The sequence below is a fragment of the Bufo bufo genome, chromosome 2, assembly GCF_905171765.1.
Source record: "Bufo bufo chromosome 2, aBufBuf1.1, whole genome shotgun sequence".
In the NCBI taxonomy this organism is placed as follows: Eukaryota; Metazoa; Chordata; class Amphibia; order Anura; family Bufonidae; genus Bufo; species Bufo bufo.
In genome coordinates, this window is record NC_053390.1 from 136,492,581 (window position 1) to 136,510,048 (window position 17,468).

The 17,468-nt window shown below is 43.3% G+C and overlaps 1 protein-coding gene across 1 annotated transcript in view; it reads left to right on the top strand.

Moving 5' to 3' along the window:
• The window catches only part of ADGRV1 (adhesion G protein-coupled receptor V1), a 574,752-nt gene that overhangs the window by 201,673 nt on the left and 355,611 nt on the right, over positions 1 to 17,468 (top strand). The window contains exons 41-46 of the mRNA XM_040419646.1: positions 4,719 to 4,797; positions 10,634 to 10,772; positions 12,928 to 13,069; positions 13,171 to 13,433; positions 14,278 to 14,453; positions 14,592 to 14,716. Of these exons, the coding sequence (XP_040275580.1) occupies positions 4,719 to 4,797; positions 10,634 to 10,772; positions 12,928 to 13,069; positions 13,171 to 13,433; positions 14,278 to 14,453; positions 14,592 to 14,716 (924 nt within the window). The remainder of the gene's footprint in view (positions 1 to 4,718; positions 4,798 to 10,633; positions 10,773 to 12,927; positions 13,070 to 13,170; positions 13,434 to 14,277; positions 14,454 to 14,591; positions 14,717 to 17,468) is intronic.

Genomic DNA, 17,468 nt, shown 5'->3' on the forward strand with positions numbered 1-17,468 from the left:
TTTCCACATATGTGAAACTAGCCTAAGTAGTTTTAATGTTTCATATGTTGTTATAATGTAAGGGTTCTATGTCAGGAAGCTGGAGAAGGATTTAAAGGGGTTATCTTACTTCAGCAAATGGCATTTATCACATAGACAAAGTTAATACAAGGCACTTACTAATGTATTGTGATTGTCCATATTGTCTCCTTTGCTGGCCGGATTCACTCATTATACACTGCTGGTTTCCAGGGGTTCCGACCATCACTGCAGAACAGATACAAGGTGGCTGGGATGGAAACTGCTGTGCATACGTGCCTATGCGCTCTCCCGCGGTCCCGGCCACCAGAAAGGCCAGAACTTTTTCCTATAATGTGCGACCACTGCTGCTGGATTGCAGGGTGGTCGTAACCTCTGGAAACGAGCAGTGTATAATGTGATGCATCAAGTCAGCAAAGGAGGCAATATGGACAATCACAATACATTAGTACGTGCCTTGTATTCATTTTGTTTACATGATACATGTCATTTAACCCCTTTAACTGTGTCTACAGTATCTATATTTAACAATATCCGATTTCTAACCTAAATCATACATATAGGGTCCAGCATATCTGTGCTGATGTATACAGCGATGTATAAGAGTGTGTGTGTTAACCCTGCTACATCTGTATTTCCTGAACTTTGACAGAAGTTAATGGAGAGCACACCACGCAAACACGGTCACCTCTATGGGAGCTCCCATAGAAGTGAATTGAGGGTGGCCACGCTTGTGTGGTGCGCCTTCGTTCACTTTGGAGGCCCCCTTCTGGAGATAGCTGTGGGTCCCAGAGGTGGGACATGCACCTTTCTGACATTGGTGGCATATCCTAGTGATATGCCACCAGTGTATGAGATGGCCCATTCCCCTTTAACAAAGGAGACAGTTTAAACGTAGACAGAAACACTATTCTGTATTTATGACATTGTCACAAAGTAACACAGCCTGTGAATAAAGAGAACACTGTTCAGACACGTTGATGCACAGGCTAGCATTGAACATATCACTATTAACCTCGCTGAGGATATACATATTTATAGTTGTAAATTCATGCAGTAGGAGCAAATGGATCATAGTGAGCATGAATAAAACGTAACTTTTAATGTTATTATTAAATAATTAATGATCCACCCACTTTAAACAAACAAAGATAAAAATGAACATATATAAGACCTGATAGTCTCGATAGTAATTGAGGGGGAAGACAGAGTAAGAGGGGGAGGACAACGCGAGGGACCTCACTATCCCTATGGGGACCCTCACTATTGCCTCAACCCACAGGAACACCCTGATGGTGGATGGCCTGTGGTCCCGTACCTGCCCTAGCTCTCCCTCAAACAACCCTAAGACCTTACAACGCGTTTCCCCTAAAAAAGGTTCATCAGGGGAGAGATAATGGGTAAAGAAACAGATCAACACATACAATAATATATAAGTCTTGGATAAAAGTTTGATAAATCACCCAATGCCGGGTACAGATATTGCTGTTAATCAGAGGCACCTAAAATAAATAAATAGTCACGCCTATGACACCAGCTCATCTAGTTATAACAGATATACAGGAGTCACACCTATGTAAAGAGACACATGTTGGTCCCTTTACTGATCATTATTCAGATGTCACAAATGATAATCAATCAAGCACTTGTTGCTCAGGGTCACATGTATGAAAATAGCGATGTCACATACTGTGAACCTTATTTTGATGCAAGCACTTAAATCCACCAGTCCACATGCATAAGATTAATGCTACAGATCTTATTGTCACTGCATACTATGACATAAATACATACTACTCCTGTTCATACCCTACGGAGTCAGGGCCGGCGCCCTGTTTGTGCCAAAAACGGGTCTCCTCTTTATAGGGCTGGAGTAAATTGTATCCTGTTAAGTATTTCCGGTCGGTGGAACGCACGCTGACTTCGCCTGCATGCGTTCACCGCCAGATCTTCCCTTGTGTGGAGCGCTCGCTTCACTTCCGGTTATTGGAACGCATATGCTCTCCACCTGCCGCTGACTTCCTATGAATGGAACGCAAGTCCGATGGATTACGTAGGCAAGACGTTTAGAGAACTGCGTCGTCGGATATGTGGAGCATATCAATGGCATAGAAAAAAGAAAAGATACACCTATTGCTAATCATATGGTAGAAGTGCACGACGGTCGTTTGGAGACCCTCAAGTTCTCGGCTTTGGAGGTTATACATGAGTCTGAGAGGAGGGGAGACTGGGATTGATGGATTCTCCAAAGGGAGTCTGAATGGATTTATCGTTTTCGGTCCCAGTCCCCCAACGGTCTCAATGAGAGATTGACATTTTCATGCTTTCTGTGAGGTCCGGTCTCCCTGGTGTATTAACTATGACGATATGGTCTTATTTATAATAATTCTTTTTTCCGTCTCTGGTCTCTTAAAAAAGTGTGTTAGGGACACTATCTGGTCATTAAATTAGACACGGGAAGTGTCACTATATGTATATTCATATATAATTCATCTTTAGGTCTTGAAACTGGTAGCATTATCAGAATCATGAGGCTGCCAAATATAGAATGATACATCTCTGTCCACAGGTGGTTTTTATGCAGTAATGGAAGTCTTGCATGATAGACACTATAGCACCCTAATTAGATGCCACTGGGTTTAAATTGCCCCCCTATATATTAGGTGTGAGGAACGGATGGCCAATTTTATCCAGAAATACAGTACTAGCTTTGTATTTTCTTTCCCAGCCCTGCTAGACCATCGGCATCGTTGTGGAACGCACTTGTGTTCCATTGACAGGAGGTCAGCGGCAGGTGGAGCACATATGCGTTCCAATAACCGGAAGTGAAGCGAGCGCTCCACACAAGGGAAGATCTGGCGGTGAACGCATGCAGGCGAAGTCAGCGTGCGTTCCACCGACCGGAAATACTTAACAGGATACAATTTACTCTAGCCCTATAAAGAGGAGACCCGTTTTTGGCACAAACAGCGATTTTGCTCCCAGGATGTCCGCCTCTGCACAAGTTCCCTTCACCAGCGACGGACATGTAATGTACCCATCAGATTTTCTATCAAAGGACAAGTAAGAGGTCCTTTGGACCGCACCTGTTACTTATTCTTAAGCCGTATAAAAGATTGATATGTACTCCGTAGGGTATGAACAGGAATAGTATGCATTTATGTCATAGTATGCAGTGACGATGAGATCTGTAGCATTAATCTTATGCATGTGGACTGGTGGATTTAAGTGCTTGCATCAAAATAAGGTTCACAGTATGTGACATCGCTATTTTCATACATGTGACCCTGAGCAACAAGTGTTTGATTGATTATCATTTGTGACATCTGAATAATGATCAGTAAAGGGACCAACATGTGTCTCTTTACATAGGTGTGACTCCTGTATATCTGTTATAACTAGATGAGCTGGTGTCATAGGCGTGATTATTTATTTATTTTAGGTGCCTCTGATTAACAGCAATATCTGTACCCGGCATTGGGTGATTTATCAAACTTTTATCCAAGACTTATATATTATTGTATGTGTTGATCTGTTTCTTTACCCATTATCTCTCCCCTGATGAACCTTTTTTAGGTGAAACGCGTTGGGGGGTCTTAGGGTTGTTTGAGGGAGAGCTAGGGCAGTCACGGGACCACAGGCCATCCACCATCAGGGTTGAGGCAATAGTGAGGGTCCCCATAGGGATAGTGAGGTCCCTCGCGTTGTCCTCCCCCTCTTACTCTGTTTTCCCCCTCAATTACTATCGAGACTATCAGGTCTTATATATGTTCGTTTTTATCTTTGTTTGTTTAAAGTGGGTGGATCATTGATTATTTAATAATAACATTAAAAGTTACGTTTTATTCATGCTCACTGTGATCCAATAGCGTTGAACATACACATGAGACACCTGCCACCCAAAAGCTCCCCATATACACCCCCCTTCCCCCCCACTGTACATGCACACATGGCCCAAATTGAACTTGTCCCACTTGAGATTACTGTATATAAATAAAAACTTTTTAATGGGACATCATCCAGATAGCACACAGTGAAGACATCATGACATTATCACAATAGAATACAGCCTAGATATAAAAGCAAACACTATTGAGACATCATTTCAATAAATGAAGGCACAGACTATAGTAATGCTGCACATTCCATACAGTTTTGGCAGTCTGAAGCCCCTCGAGGGGAAAAAATTCCACCTTAAAAATGTTGTTCTCATAACTAACTAGATGTGAGACACTATGGGGTGATAAAAAGTGTCAAATTATGGCCCACGCTATATCTGCCCCATAATTTGCAACTTTTTGAATTTCTCGCCCCTTTTCTAAACTTGCACAGCTTAACTGGAGTGATTGGAGCCTCGTACAGCCCACCTGATTTACTATAATTTTTGACAGAAACTGGCGTAAGTTATAGATCAAGTCTATGCCAGCTGGGATTTGACATCATGGCGCACGAAGGGCCAGAGATGTGCCTAACTTATTAGAGGCGTCTGGCGTAGGAAATGCTAGTCTTGATAAATCTCCCCCTATATCCTTGAAAAAATTTGCAAATTCAAGAAGCACATTGCACATCTGACATTTCTTGTTCTGTCCTTATGCAAAAAATATGTAATGAACTGCAAAAACTGCTTTAATGTTCATTGAAAACTGTTTTAATTTTTTGTACATTTATAGTGTGTTATTTTTTTATGTACTAATGTATAGATGCTGAAGGTTTGACAGCCCAGATTATTATTGATGCAAATGATGGGGTCCAAGGAGTTATCGAGTGGCAGAGGACAAGGTATGTGCAAATTAATTGTTAAATAGTCTTTAAAAGCTGCTTGTTTTCCTATCATATTGGTAAGTAAAGTTGTGCATATACAAAAGTATTGACCCCAATCTCCCCATAAACCTGCACAGCTTGGAGAAGTGTTAATGTTTATGTCAATGGGGAAAGATGTGAATTCTGACAGCCACTTATCTCCTACCGGAGCAAAGGATCAGGCAGCTTCTTTCTCTCGACTTCTGCCATTGAGGGACCTTGGTCTGTTGCTGCATTTATGTGGTGACCCGGAGGGGGAGAGCTGAGAGGAGGATGGGAGTGATAGTTGTGGCACTGATAGGAGTGATGGTGTTTCACGGTGGCCGTCCTCACGCCAATGCTTCCTAGGGCCGTGCAGTGAATGGAGGGCCCACCCTTTCTTCCCTCAGGACACACCCTGGTATTGGGGTTCTGCCTGCTGTTAGGTGCGGTGCCCTTTATTTCAGATAGATGGCTGCAAGTCAGGAGGGCAGAAGTAAGGCTGCTTTCACACTAGCGGCAGCCTTCTCCAGCAGGCTGTTCCAGCGGGTAAACAGCCTGCCGGATCTGTGCTGCCGCTAGTGCACGCATGCCGCCAGAGGTCCGCTCCAGCCCCTTTGACTATAATGGGGGCGGGCCGGAGTTCCGGCGGCAGCACGCCAAACATGCCTAGAGGCGGCCGGAATAAAACTACGACATGTTTGTATCTAGTGAGGTTGTAATCATTGTGTTGTTTATTAGATTTGCATTTATATATTGCAGTGAGTTCCTTCTCAAGTACCTCCTGAAATTTGCACATACTTTCCATATGTGATTTTACTGGGTAATATTGTGTGTTGGTAAATTTAATTTCTTGCCTTGAAATTGTTGGAAAAAAACAGGCATTCTCTATTTGTAAGTTTGTGAGACAAACTAGGGAACATTGTTCCTGAAAAGAAAGACCAGTATATATATTTACAATTGGCTCCATAATCACCCCATCTCCCCCGCTTCTATCCGAAACATCTGAGAAATGTCTCTTAAGGGTTAAATTTCTCAAAAATTTATTAACATCAAGAATCGTAGTGAATAAATCAAAGTCAGTTGTGGGAACAAAATTCAATCCTAGGGATAAGAGATCCACTTGATCTTCCGTTAGTGTTACTTGGGACGAATTAATGACATCATGCCACTTTCGATCATCTGAGCAGTCTTTTACTTCTTTTGATGTCTGGTTATTTTGTTTTGTATCCATTATTTTCTCCTCGAGATCTTTTACGAGGGCTGTAGTTTTTTCTTCTAATCATGCATAGTCTCAAACTTCTCCAGAGACTTTTTACAAACCTATATTTCCTGTTGTATCATGATAGGTTCTCAGGGGGTGTTGATGACTTTATTTGGTTCAGGGAGTCCTGCAGGTTGTATTTTCGTCTGTGGCCGATTTCATCTGGTGACGAGAATCAATGTGTGGGAATCATTATATCTCTGCTCAAAGGGACGTGCGGTCCTGCGCTTTTTCTCTGTTGACCGGTTCACCATCCCTCATGGATGAATTTTTTAGAGCCTTGGGCTTGATTTATGATGATTAAGTAAAAGAAAGGGGTAGTAACGTATTAAAACCTAACTTTTATAAGGATAATTAGAAGTCCCAATGATGGGAAAAGAACCCCTACCAGACAAACAAAACACACAACAACAGGAGACCTGAGGTGGCAGGTCGCCTGATGGTCAGATACACGTTCACGTCTCCGAGTAAAGCGGGAGGTGGACTGTATGACCTATAGACATAAACAAAAAGTGGAGACCGTGGCAGGTCTGCCGTGGTCTATAAACATGCCATAAGGCGAGATAAGGGTGGGTCTAAAAATCAAAATCTGTACAAAGTGACCGCCAACTGGAGTCCACCTCCCACTTTACTCGGAGACGTGAACGTGTATCTGACCATCAGGCGACCTGCCACCTCAGGTCCCCTGTTGTTGTGTGTTTTGTTTGTCTGGTAGGGGTTCTCTTCCCATCATTGGGACTTCTAATTATCCTAATAAAAGTTATGTTTTAATACGTTACTACCCCTTTCTTTCACTTAGTTTCAATCAACGAGTAGTTATTTCGGGGGGTGCCCTCGCACCACCCCTAAGGGACCACCCCTTGCATTTCTTGATTTATGATGGCCCAGACCAGGTCTCTATGGCTGAATCTAAGTTGCGCAGTTTGTTACAGGGAGAACGTACTGCGGAGTCGTATTGTGCAGAATTTAGAAGATGGGCAACTGACTCAGGAAGGAATGATCCTGCACTCCGGAGTCAGTTTTGTCAGGGGCTATCTGAGAGGTTGAAAGATGCCCTTGCTTTTCATGAGTATCCTGATTCATTGGAGACGGCCATGTCTTTGGCAGTGCAGCTTGATGGACGTCTTAGATAGAGGTATAAGATTCCTCTCGAGCGAGGGGTCCCGTCTGAAAGTGGATCCGTCCCACCTCTTTCCCCGGGTAACATGACATTTGAATCTGGGGCAGGAGAGGAGCCTATGCAGTTGGGCCAGGTTTCCTTTCGCTCTGGTGATAGGGATTTTAGGAAGCTGAATAAGCTATGTTACTTCTGTGGAAAAGAAGGTCATTTTGTTTGTGCGTGTCCTTTTGTTAAACCTCAAAGCGGTAATGAAAATCTACGCAGGTATTCACATAAAGAAGAAAAAAAAACTTCCTTGACCCTTGGTAGTGTGAACGGGGAGTCTGAGAAAGCAAATATGCATTCTCCCTGTAATACCCGTTTCCTCCTGCCTGCCATGGTGGACTCAGGAAATTTTGATTTTGAGGTATTTGTTGACAGTGGTGCGGGGATAAACCTTATTGATTTTCATTTCCTCCAAAATCTTGGTTTTAGAACTAGCACATTAGATAAAGAGAGATTAGTGTTTGCTATTGATTCCTCCCCTTTCTCACAAAAGAGCCTTACTCATATCGTTCATGACATTCAGTTAAGGGCGGGTGATTCATATGTTGAGTTCATTTCTTGTTTTGTTATGAAGGGCTTGCCTGCTCCGATGGTTCTTTGTTTACCGTGGTTGATAAAGCATAACCTTACTATTGACTGGCTAACAAGACAAATCAGTAGCTGGAGTGAATTTTGTACGGACAACTGTCTTTGTGCTTGTATTTCAGGGGTGTCAACTACGGTCCTACCTCAGTTTCTCTCTGATTTTGCGGACGTATTCTCGGAGGGTGAAGCTCAGGAGTTGCCCCCCCATCGAGAATATGATTGTCCGGTAAATCTCATCCCTGGAGCTAAACTGCCAAAATATCGGTTATACAACCTTTCCCAAACCGAAAGAGAAGCTATGTGGAAGAATATTGCCGAGAGTTTGGCAAAGGGACATATTAGGTCATCTAAGTCCCCTGTGGCCGCCAGCTTCTTTTTCGTAAAAAAGAAAGACAGATCACTTAGGCCGTGCTTGGATTTCCGGGAATTTAATCTCATTATGGTCCGTGATCTGTATCATCTTTCTTTGATTTCTGATCTATTTGATTTCTGATCTATATTTCAAATTGTCGGAGCCAAGGTGTTCTCGAAGTTGGATTTAAGAGGAGCTTATAATCTGATCAGAATTAAGGAAGGAGATGAGTGGAAAACAGCCTTTAATACACCTGAAGGTCATTTTGAGAATCTTGTCATGCCCTTTGGTTTAACTAATGCGCCAGCGGTCTTTTAGCGATTTATCAATGATATTTAGTGGGAAGGTTCATTGTTATTTACCTTGATGACATACTAATTTACTCACCCGATTTGGAGACCCATCAGGATCACGTGAGACAGATGTTGTCGATCCTTCGGGAGAATAAATTGTATGCAAAATTGGAAAAATGTGTATTTGCTGTCCAGGAGCTACCGTTTTTGGGATACCTGCTTTCTGACTCTGGCTTTCGTATGGACCCCGAAAAGTCCGGGCGGTACTAGAATAGGACCGGCCTGAGAATCAGAAAGCTCTGATGCGGTTTTAGGGTTTTACCAATTACTACAGAAAATTAATCTTGAATTATTTCACCATTGTAAAACCTTTGACAGATATGACTAAAAAAGGCGCCGACTTCGCAGTCTGGTCGGATAAGGCACTACAGGCCTTTTCTGCTATTAAGAAATGTTTTGCGTCTGCTCCCATTCTGATGCAACCTGATGTGTCTCAACCGTTCATTGTGGAGGTTGATGCATCAGAAGTGGGGGTTAGAGGAGTTTTGTCGCAGGGTTCATCTCCTAGCAAATGGCGTCCGTGTGCTTTTTCCTCCAAGAAACTCTTGACCGGTGAAAGAAATTATGATGTGGGAGATAGAGAATTACTGGCCATCAAATTGGCCTTTGAGGAATGGCGTCATTGGTTGGAAGGGGCTACTCATCCTATTACGGTATATACCGACCACAAGAATTTGGCTTACCTGCAGTCTGCTAAGCGCCTGAATCCTAGACAGGCTAGATGGTCACTGTTTTTTACTAGGTTCAATTTTGTGGTCACCTTTTGCCCTGGGGTTAAAAACATCAAGCCAGATGCGTTGTCACGTAGTTTTCCTGGGGGCAGTGATTCGGAGGATCCCGCTCTGATTTTGGCTGATGAGGTGGTGGTTTCCGCTCTGTACCCAGAGTTGGAGATGGAGGTGTTGGGGGCCTCTCCCTGACTCCTGCAAGTATGAGTAGACCCTGAAGATGGAAATACTCATACACCGTAACCTTAGCCTGGAGACCCTGGAAGGCCCGAGGAGTGGTGGCAGGGAATGAGACTACTGGTTCCTCCCCAGATGAAGGAACCAGCATCTCCCTGAGATCTAGACAACAACACACACAAGCGAACGACAAAATGCAAAACAAAATGCACTTAGCTTAAATAAGAATGGAGGAGCAGGAGATCCAAAGGAACAACACACCAGCTCAACCAACTCCAGCAGGAAATATCAATCGCATGGAAAGCAGTGTGATTCAGAACTAAATAGAGCCTCAGTAATGACCACAAGCTGCACCTGACAAGAGGTGTGGTCATTACCAAACAACAACACTGCAAGATGAAAACAGAGAGACTGTCAGATACCCTCACGTGCCGCCAGTCTCTCAGATCTTCTCACCTCTGTCATGGGAGGGACTGTGACAATATCTCTATATGCTGTACAATTTCCACAGTGGAGTGTAGATTCAGTGGATATCGAATCCATGGTAAAAGGGTGGTGGGTGCCTGAGGCAATATACTCTTTCAACTCGCAGTAAGGTCTGTTGCCATTAACAAGCTATTGCACTTATTGTCTGTCCTTTGCACCAATCCTTTAAATGGCCTCAACAGTCTGTATATTCTGTACTTCTTTCTCTCTCAAAGGATGGTGGTAGTTGTTTGGTATGCAAGGATTAAGGTTCCTTGTAACAGTTCTCATTTCTCCACAGGCACATGCAGAAAGTACCTCTCACTTAGCCTGTCTAGACCAGACTGTCTAGCTCCTCACACAGAAAGGGAGGGCTATCCTTCCTCCTGCTGAGAAGGTCACAAAAACTATATGGTGTTCCCATTTCAGCTCTTGGATTACAAAGATTGCATAGAAAAAGTGCATTACCATCAACAATAAACATTAACCTATTTAGTAGGAGAAATACATGGAATTGTAGCTGAGCTGCAGTACTAGCAACCTATGGGCAGGTATGGCTCAGTTTCTAGAAGGAAGCAGCCATGCCTTTCTAATCCTCTATACAGCCTCTTTCACAATCCAGGAACGAATACCATTTGTAATTGTTTTTGTTCCATAGCTCAATATTACTGGTTAATCCAGAAAAATCCTGTTTGTCCAAAAGTTTTGTGAACTAATATGCATAGTATTGCCCGTCTTGTTTTTCAGCTTTGAAGTTAATGAAACCCAGGGTATATTGACCCTTGTAGCTTATCGAAACAAAGGAACCTTTGGAAACGTGTCATTGTTTTTCTACGCACAGAATATAGGCGCTCTGTTAGGAATGGATTATAATGTTTCCTCAACGGTAGGATGTTGCTTCTATCATATGCATTCTAATTTACAAGATTATAGACAAATATCTCCATCCATGGTGATTATGATACAAATCCAACTTGCCATTTACTGTGTAGAGATAACTGTGAACCTGATAGGAGTGCTGGGATTCCTGCAATACTTTGTTTATGTGCATGCAAAGCAGTATCTCCCAAGGTAGAGAACCATCTCACTATCGCCACCTTGTGAAATTGACTCCCTATGAGTCAAAATCTGACTTTTTAACAAGGTTTGGATTTTGACAAGGGAATACAAACAAGCCAAATATCCCTCCATAGACAGCAGTTCAGTTTGCTTGCCCTTCGTCAGTACGGAGTAGGATTCTGACTGGCTGAGTGCGATGCCTTGAATGCGGCTTAGGCAGGGTACTGGATCTCCTTACTGAGACCAGTTCTGTATGGAGACTTATTGGGAATGCTCCATGGGAAAAGAATATGCAAAGTGTTATCTCCCAAGGAAGAAAAACATTTTGCTAGCGCCACCTTGTGAAAGTTCTCACATTCCAGGCATCGCACCCAGCCAACCAAATCTCAAGGCTTGTTAAAAAGTCACATTTTGACTCATAGGCAGACACTTCCACAAGTTGACACTAGCGAGATGGTTCTTTTCCTTGGGAGATAACTCTTTGCATATTTTTGGCCCATGGAGCATTGCCAATAAATCTCCATACGGAAGTGGTGTCTTTAAGGAGATCCAGCACCCTACCTAGGTTTTTTTATGTACAGTAATCGTCTGTCTCAAACCACAATGAATAGGAATTACTTAAAGGCTTTGGGAACTTTATTGTTCATTTGCTTCCTAAATGCAACAGTTAGAAACTTTCAAAATAATCTTTATTAAAAACTTTCTACCATTTTCTACTGTGGAGTGTGTGTAAGTCCTTCATCTAGCTGCTGGTGCTGCCTTTGGCAGCATTGCTCCAGTTTATAAAGTTCTACTCTCCCCCTATCTTCTCCCAGTGTTAGAAATAGTAGCACAGAGAGAGAGAGAGAGAGAGAGAGAGAGAGAGAAAGAAGGACAGCTCACAGAGGCTGTAAGTTGGGAATAACGCACATTAAGGCCTCATGCACACGACCGTTGTTCTGGTCCGCATCCGAGCCGCAGTTTTTGCAGCTCGATTGCGGACCCATTAATTTGTGTGCTGTCCGCATCCGTTACTCCGTTCCGTAGCCCCGCAAAAAAAAAATATAACATGTCCTATTCTTGTCCGTTTTGCAGACAAGATTAGGCATTTCTACAATGGGCCGCCTGTTCCGTTCCGCAAATTGCGGAAGGCACACGGGAGGCTTCCGTGTTTTGCGGATCCGCAATTTGCGGACCGCAAAAATTGGAACGGTTGTGTGCATGAGGCCTAAGGCAGTTTTCAGTGAGAAGGCAGCAGGATCCTAGAAACACAGATCCAGCATGTATTATTGGGAGGGTCACATCCACATGAGAAAAGTCTAAAACTAGGAGCAGGTTACAATCTGAATATTAAGTATTAAGGCTACATACACTTCTGCGTTTTTGCAGATGATTAGCAAAAACGCATTCGGTCAATAATACAACCGTCTGCATCCTTTCAGAACGGATCTGATCGTATTATCTCCAAAGAGAACAAGACAGATCCGGCACTAAAACCATTGTAAGTCAGTGGGTGTCAGATTAGTTTTTTTTGTGTCCGAAAAGACGTATCCGGCACCATTGTGTTTCATGCCGGGTCTGTCTTGATCAGTATCCCATGCCGCACACAAAACGCTGCTTGCAGCAGTTTTGTGTGCGGCATGGGACTGCAACAAAACGGAACGGAAAGCATTTTGGAGCATTACGTTCCGGTTTGTTCAGTTTTCTCCCTATTGACAATGAATGGGGACAACACTGAAGCATTTTCCTCAGGTTTTCAGACCCTCTGCCGGATCTCAAAAACTGAAAGGAAAACGCAGATGTTAAAGTAGCCTAAAGGCATCTGAAAATGAATTAAGGCAGATTGCTGACTGTAATGAACTGAAGCTTTTTTTTTTCACTCAAGGTAACCACTAACATGTAAAATCATTTGTTTCCACTTTTTTGGTGTCTATAGCTTTTAAATATTATATATAAAGACAACATTCTTAAGTGAACTAAAGTAAACAAAAATGTTGTTTCAGATTTTAAAATTTGCTGATGGAGAAAAATACAAATTTATTGATGTAATTATCAACGATGATGATATCCCAGAAGGAGATGAAAGTTTCCAACTGATACTTGCAAATCCTTCCCATGGACTGGAGTTGGGCAAGAATACAACAGGTGATGGCTGATTACACACTACAGTATATTGTAAGGAGTTGTTCTAGGCATATTGATATATGATTATGATTATATATGATTGTATTTTTGTTTTATGGCAGCTACTGTTACAATCCTTGCCAGTGATGATGGTCATGGTGTTATATATTTTAACAACACTGAGCACTTCTTCCTGAGGGAACCCACAGCACTGTACTTGACGGAGAGTGTTGCAGTGCTCTGTATTATCAGGGACCCTCCACAAGGAATATTTGGGACTGTAACCGTCCAGTATTTTATCACCGGAGAGAATGGGTCCGATGCTTCTGGTGATCTGAGTCCTACAGAAGGCTATGTCATACTAGAAGAAGGAGTGAGGTTCAAGGTAACTTCCAGGCAGGGATGACCATTTGTAGGCAAAGCATCAAAATGGGAATTTTCTCTACATGCGTAGGATTTACTACATTATTAAAGAGTTGTCGGGCTGTACGACAAAGTAGGTTCCATTTCTTATACAAGTATCATATGTTTGGTTATTTATTTTTATGCACTTATATAGCGCTACTATATTCCTCAGCGCTTTACAGACATTAGCATCACATTTTCCCCAATGGAGCTCACAATCTAGGTTCCCTATCAGTATGTCTTCGGAGATCAAAAAGTCACACGCACTTCAAAATGGTATCACTGAAAAATACAGATTGCCCAGCAAAACAATGAGCCCTCACACAGCTCCATACACATAACTACAAAACAGTTATAGGGATCAGAATATGGTGATAAAAAAAAAAAAAAAACTTTTTTTTTTCAGTATTAAAACACAAGGAAAACGTACTGACCTGGAGAATGCAGATATCAGGTCAATTTTACCGCATAGTGAACGCCGTTCAAAAATTCCACCCCATTTGGATTTTTTTTTCCAATTTCCACTACATTGTATGCAACCGTAAATGGGGCCATTACAAAGTACAACAGGCCTTGTGAATGGAAAAATAAAAAGTTATGACTCTGGGAAGGCAGGGAGTGAAAAAGAAAAAAGGAAAAAAAGGAAAAGGTCCTCTAAGGGTTAAGAGTGAATAGGCAATCTGAACAGTCCATATTTTTACCACAATCCATGTCCAATATATTGAATAATTTTATATACACGTTTTAGATAGAAACCATTGTCCACGTTGCATTGTATTTAATAGTTATTGGGTGCGGATTTTTATTTCTTGATTTGTTTACAGACCTTGGAAATTGCTGCAGTGCTGGATGAGGAACCAGAGATGGACGAACATTTTACTGTCACGCTGCTTAATCCCACAGGGGGCGCTAGACTTGGCACTAGAATCCATACAGCGATAACTGTGCTCCAAAACCAAGCACCTCAAGGACTGTTCAGCATCTTCCCCACAAATAGGAGGTAACAGGCAGAAAATTTCTATCACAGATTAAAATGTCAGTAATCATAAAGTATACGTGGACAGGCAGTACAACTTGCCGACACGAATAGTTATGTAACTTTATCTCTTTCTCCTTTACATCCTGCTCCGATGTTTAGAACAAGTTCTTTAACAGTTGAGGAGAACAATGTGACGGTCTATCTAAAAGTGTCCCGAAGCAATGGCCTGAACATGTCTGTGAGCGTGGAATGGGAGACGGTCTCAGGGAGCGCCTTTGGCATAAGTAAGACAGATATCTACGGTTTCTCAATGTCCCTAGAGGTGTGATGTATCTGCCACTTCTACACTTCAATCATAGCATGAAAAGGAATAATGCATCTATCTGAATCCAGTTGACCTTCCTTGAAATGTATGTAATTCCCGTATCCAGTATCACATCACTTAGTGTGGATCCAGAGTCTGTATGTATATACAGCATCATTCTTCCACAGCTGTAAGAAAAGATTTCAGATACGTCTTAGGGCTCAGGCACACAGCCATAGTTTCGGTCTGCATCCGATCCGTGTTTTTTGCGGATCAGAGGCGGCAAAAGATGTAGACAGCACACCCATGACGCTTTGTCCCACATGTGTCTAAGGGCTCTTTCACACCTGCGTTATTGTCTTCCGGCATAGAGTTCCGTCGTCGGGGCTCTATGCCGGAAGAATCCTGATCAGGATTATCCTAATGCATTCTGAATGGAGAGTAATCCGTTCAGGATGCATCAGGATGTCTTCAGTTCCGGTACGGAACGTTTGTTGGCCGGAGAAAATACCGCAGCATGCTGCGCTTTTTGCTCCGGCCAAAAATCCGGAACACTTGCCGCAAGGCCGGATCCGGAATTAATGCCCATTGGAAGGCATTGATCCGGATCCGGCCTTAAGCTAAACGTCGTTTCGGCGCATTGCCGGAGCCGACATTTAGCTTTTTCAGAGTGGTTACCATGGCTGCCGGGACGCTAAAGTCCTGACAGCCATGGTAAGTGTAGCGGGGAGCGGGGGAGCAGTGTACTTACCGTCCGTGCGGCTCCCCGGGCTCCCCAAGCGCATGGATCACGTCATCCATGCGCATGGGGCGCTCTGACGTCATTCTGGAGCGCCCCGGGAGCCGCACGGACTGTAAGTATACCGCTCCCCCGCTCCCCGCTCCTACTATGGCAACCAGGACTTTAATAGCGTCCTGGGTGCCATAGTAACACTGAAAGCATTTGGAAGACGGTTCCGTCTTCAAATGCTTTCAGTACACTTGCGTTTTTCCGGATCCGGAGTGTAATTCCGGCAAGTGGAGTACACGCCGGATCCGGACAACGCAAGTGTGAAAGAGGCCTTAGACAGCATGTAAATAAGCTGGCTCTCTAGTCCCACCTAGTGGACAGCAGTAGTTCACTCATGCTGACCTGATGTGATCATAGCTTTAGGAACACATAGATGTGGTTTCAATAAGGCCTCTTTCACACGAGCGTGACGGATTAGGTCCGGATCCGTTCAGGGTGCGTTAAGTGAAACTCGCACTATTTTGCAAGCAAGTTCAGTCAGTTTTGTCTGCAATTGCGTTCAGTTGTTTCCGCACGGGTGCAATGCGTTTTGATGCGTTTTTCATGCGCGTGATAAAAAACTGAAGGTTTACAAACAACATCTCTTAGCAACCATCAGTGAAAAACGCATCGCACCCGCACTTGCTTGCGGATGCAATGCGTTTTTCACGCAGCCCCATTCACTTCTATGGGGCCAGGGCTGCGTAAAAAACGCAGAATATAGAACATGCTGCGATTTTTACGCAACGCAGAACTGATGCGTGAAAAACAACGCTCATGTACACAGACCCATTGAAATAAATGGGTCAGGATTCAGTGCGGGTGCTATGCGTTCACGTCACGCATTGCACCCGTGCGGAAAACTCGCTCGTGTGAAAGGGGCCTAAGGCCCCTTTCACACGAGCGAGTATTCCGCGCGGATGCGATGCGGGAGGTGAACGCATTGCACCCGCACTGAATACTGACCCATTCATTTCTATGGGGCTGTGCACACGAGCGGTGATTTTCACGCATCACTTTTGCGTTGCGTGAAAATCGCAGCATGCTCCTCTTTGTGCGTTTTTCACGTAACGCAGGCCCCATAGAAATGAATGGGGTTGCGTGAAAATCGCAAGCATCCGCAAGCAAGTGCGGATGCGGTGCGATTTTCACGCACGGTTGCTAGGAGACGATCGGGATGGAGACCCGAACCTTATTATTTTCCCTTATAACATGGTTATAAGGGAAAATAATAGCATTCTGAATACAGAATGCATAGTAAAACAGGGCTGGAGGGGTTAAAAACACCATGGTAAAAGATCATGTGACGTACCATGTGATGACCGGAGTGACGTCATCCCAGGTCCTTAAACTATAGTTAATGCTCTCCACAGGTCCTATACAGTAAAAGAGTCAGACGGAGATGCCGGGCATCGCGAGCAAGTGGATTAAGGTGAGTTAAATGATTTTTTATTTTTTTTAACCCCTCCAGCCCTGTTTTACCATGTTATAAGGGAAAATAATACTATTTACAGAACACCGATCCCAAGCCCGGACTTCTGTGAAGAAGTTCGGGTTTGGGTACCAAACACGCGCGATTTTTCTCACGCGAGTGCAAAACGCATTACAATGTTTTGCACTCGCGCGGAAAAATCGCGGGTGTTCCCGCAACGCACCCGCACATTTTTCCGCAACGCCCGTGTGAAAGAGGCCTAAGAGTTACTGGGTTTGGGAACATTGAGAAATATTGCTATAAAATATTAGTGTTATAAGCTCTGTTCACACTAGTCTCGCAGATTTCATTTGTAACGGGGCAATGACATTATTCCAGATCTGCTTTTAAACATTTACCAATGAAACTGAATGGACCCCTTTGACTTATAACATAGTCTATTAGGTTTCCCTCAGGGTTCCAGTATTTTTAAACCACAAGAATGGCTTAGTTCTGATGTAGATTATCCACATACAGGTTGTAGAAGACTGC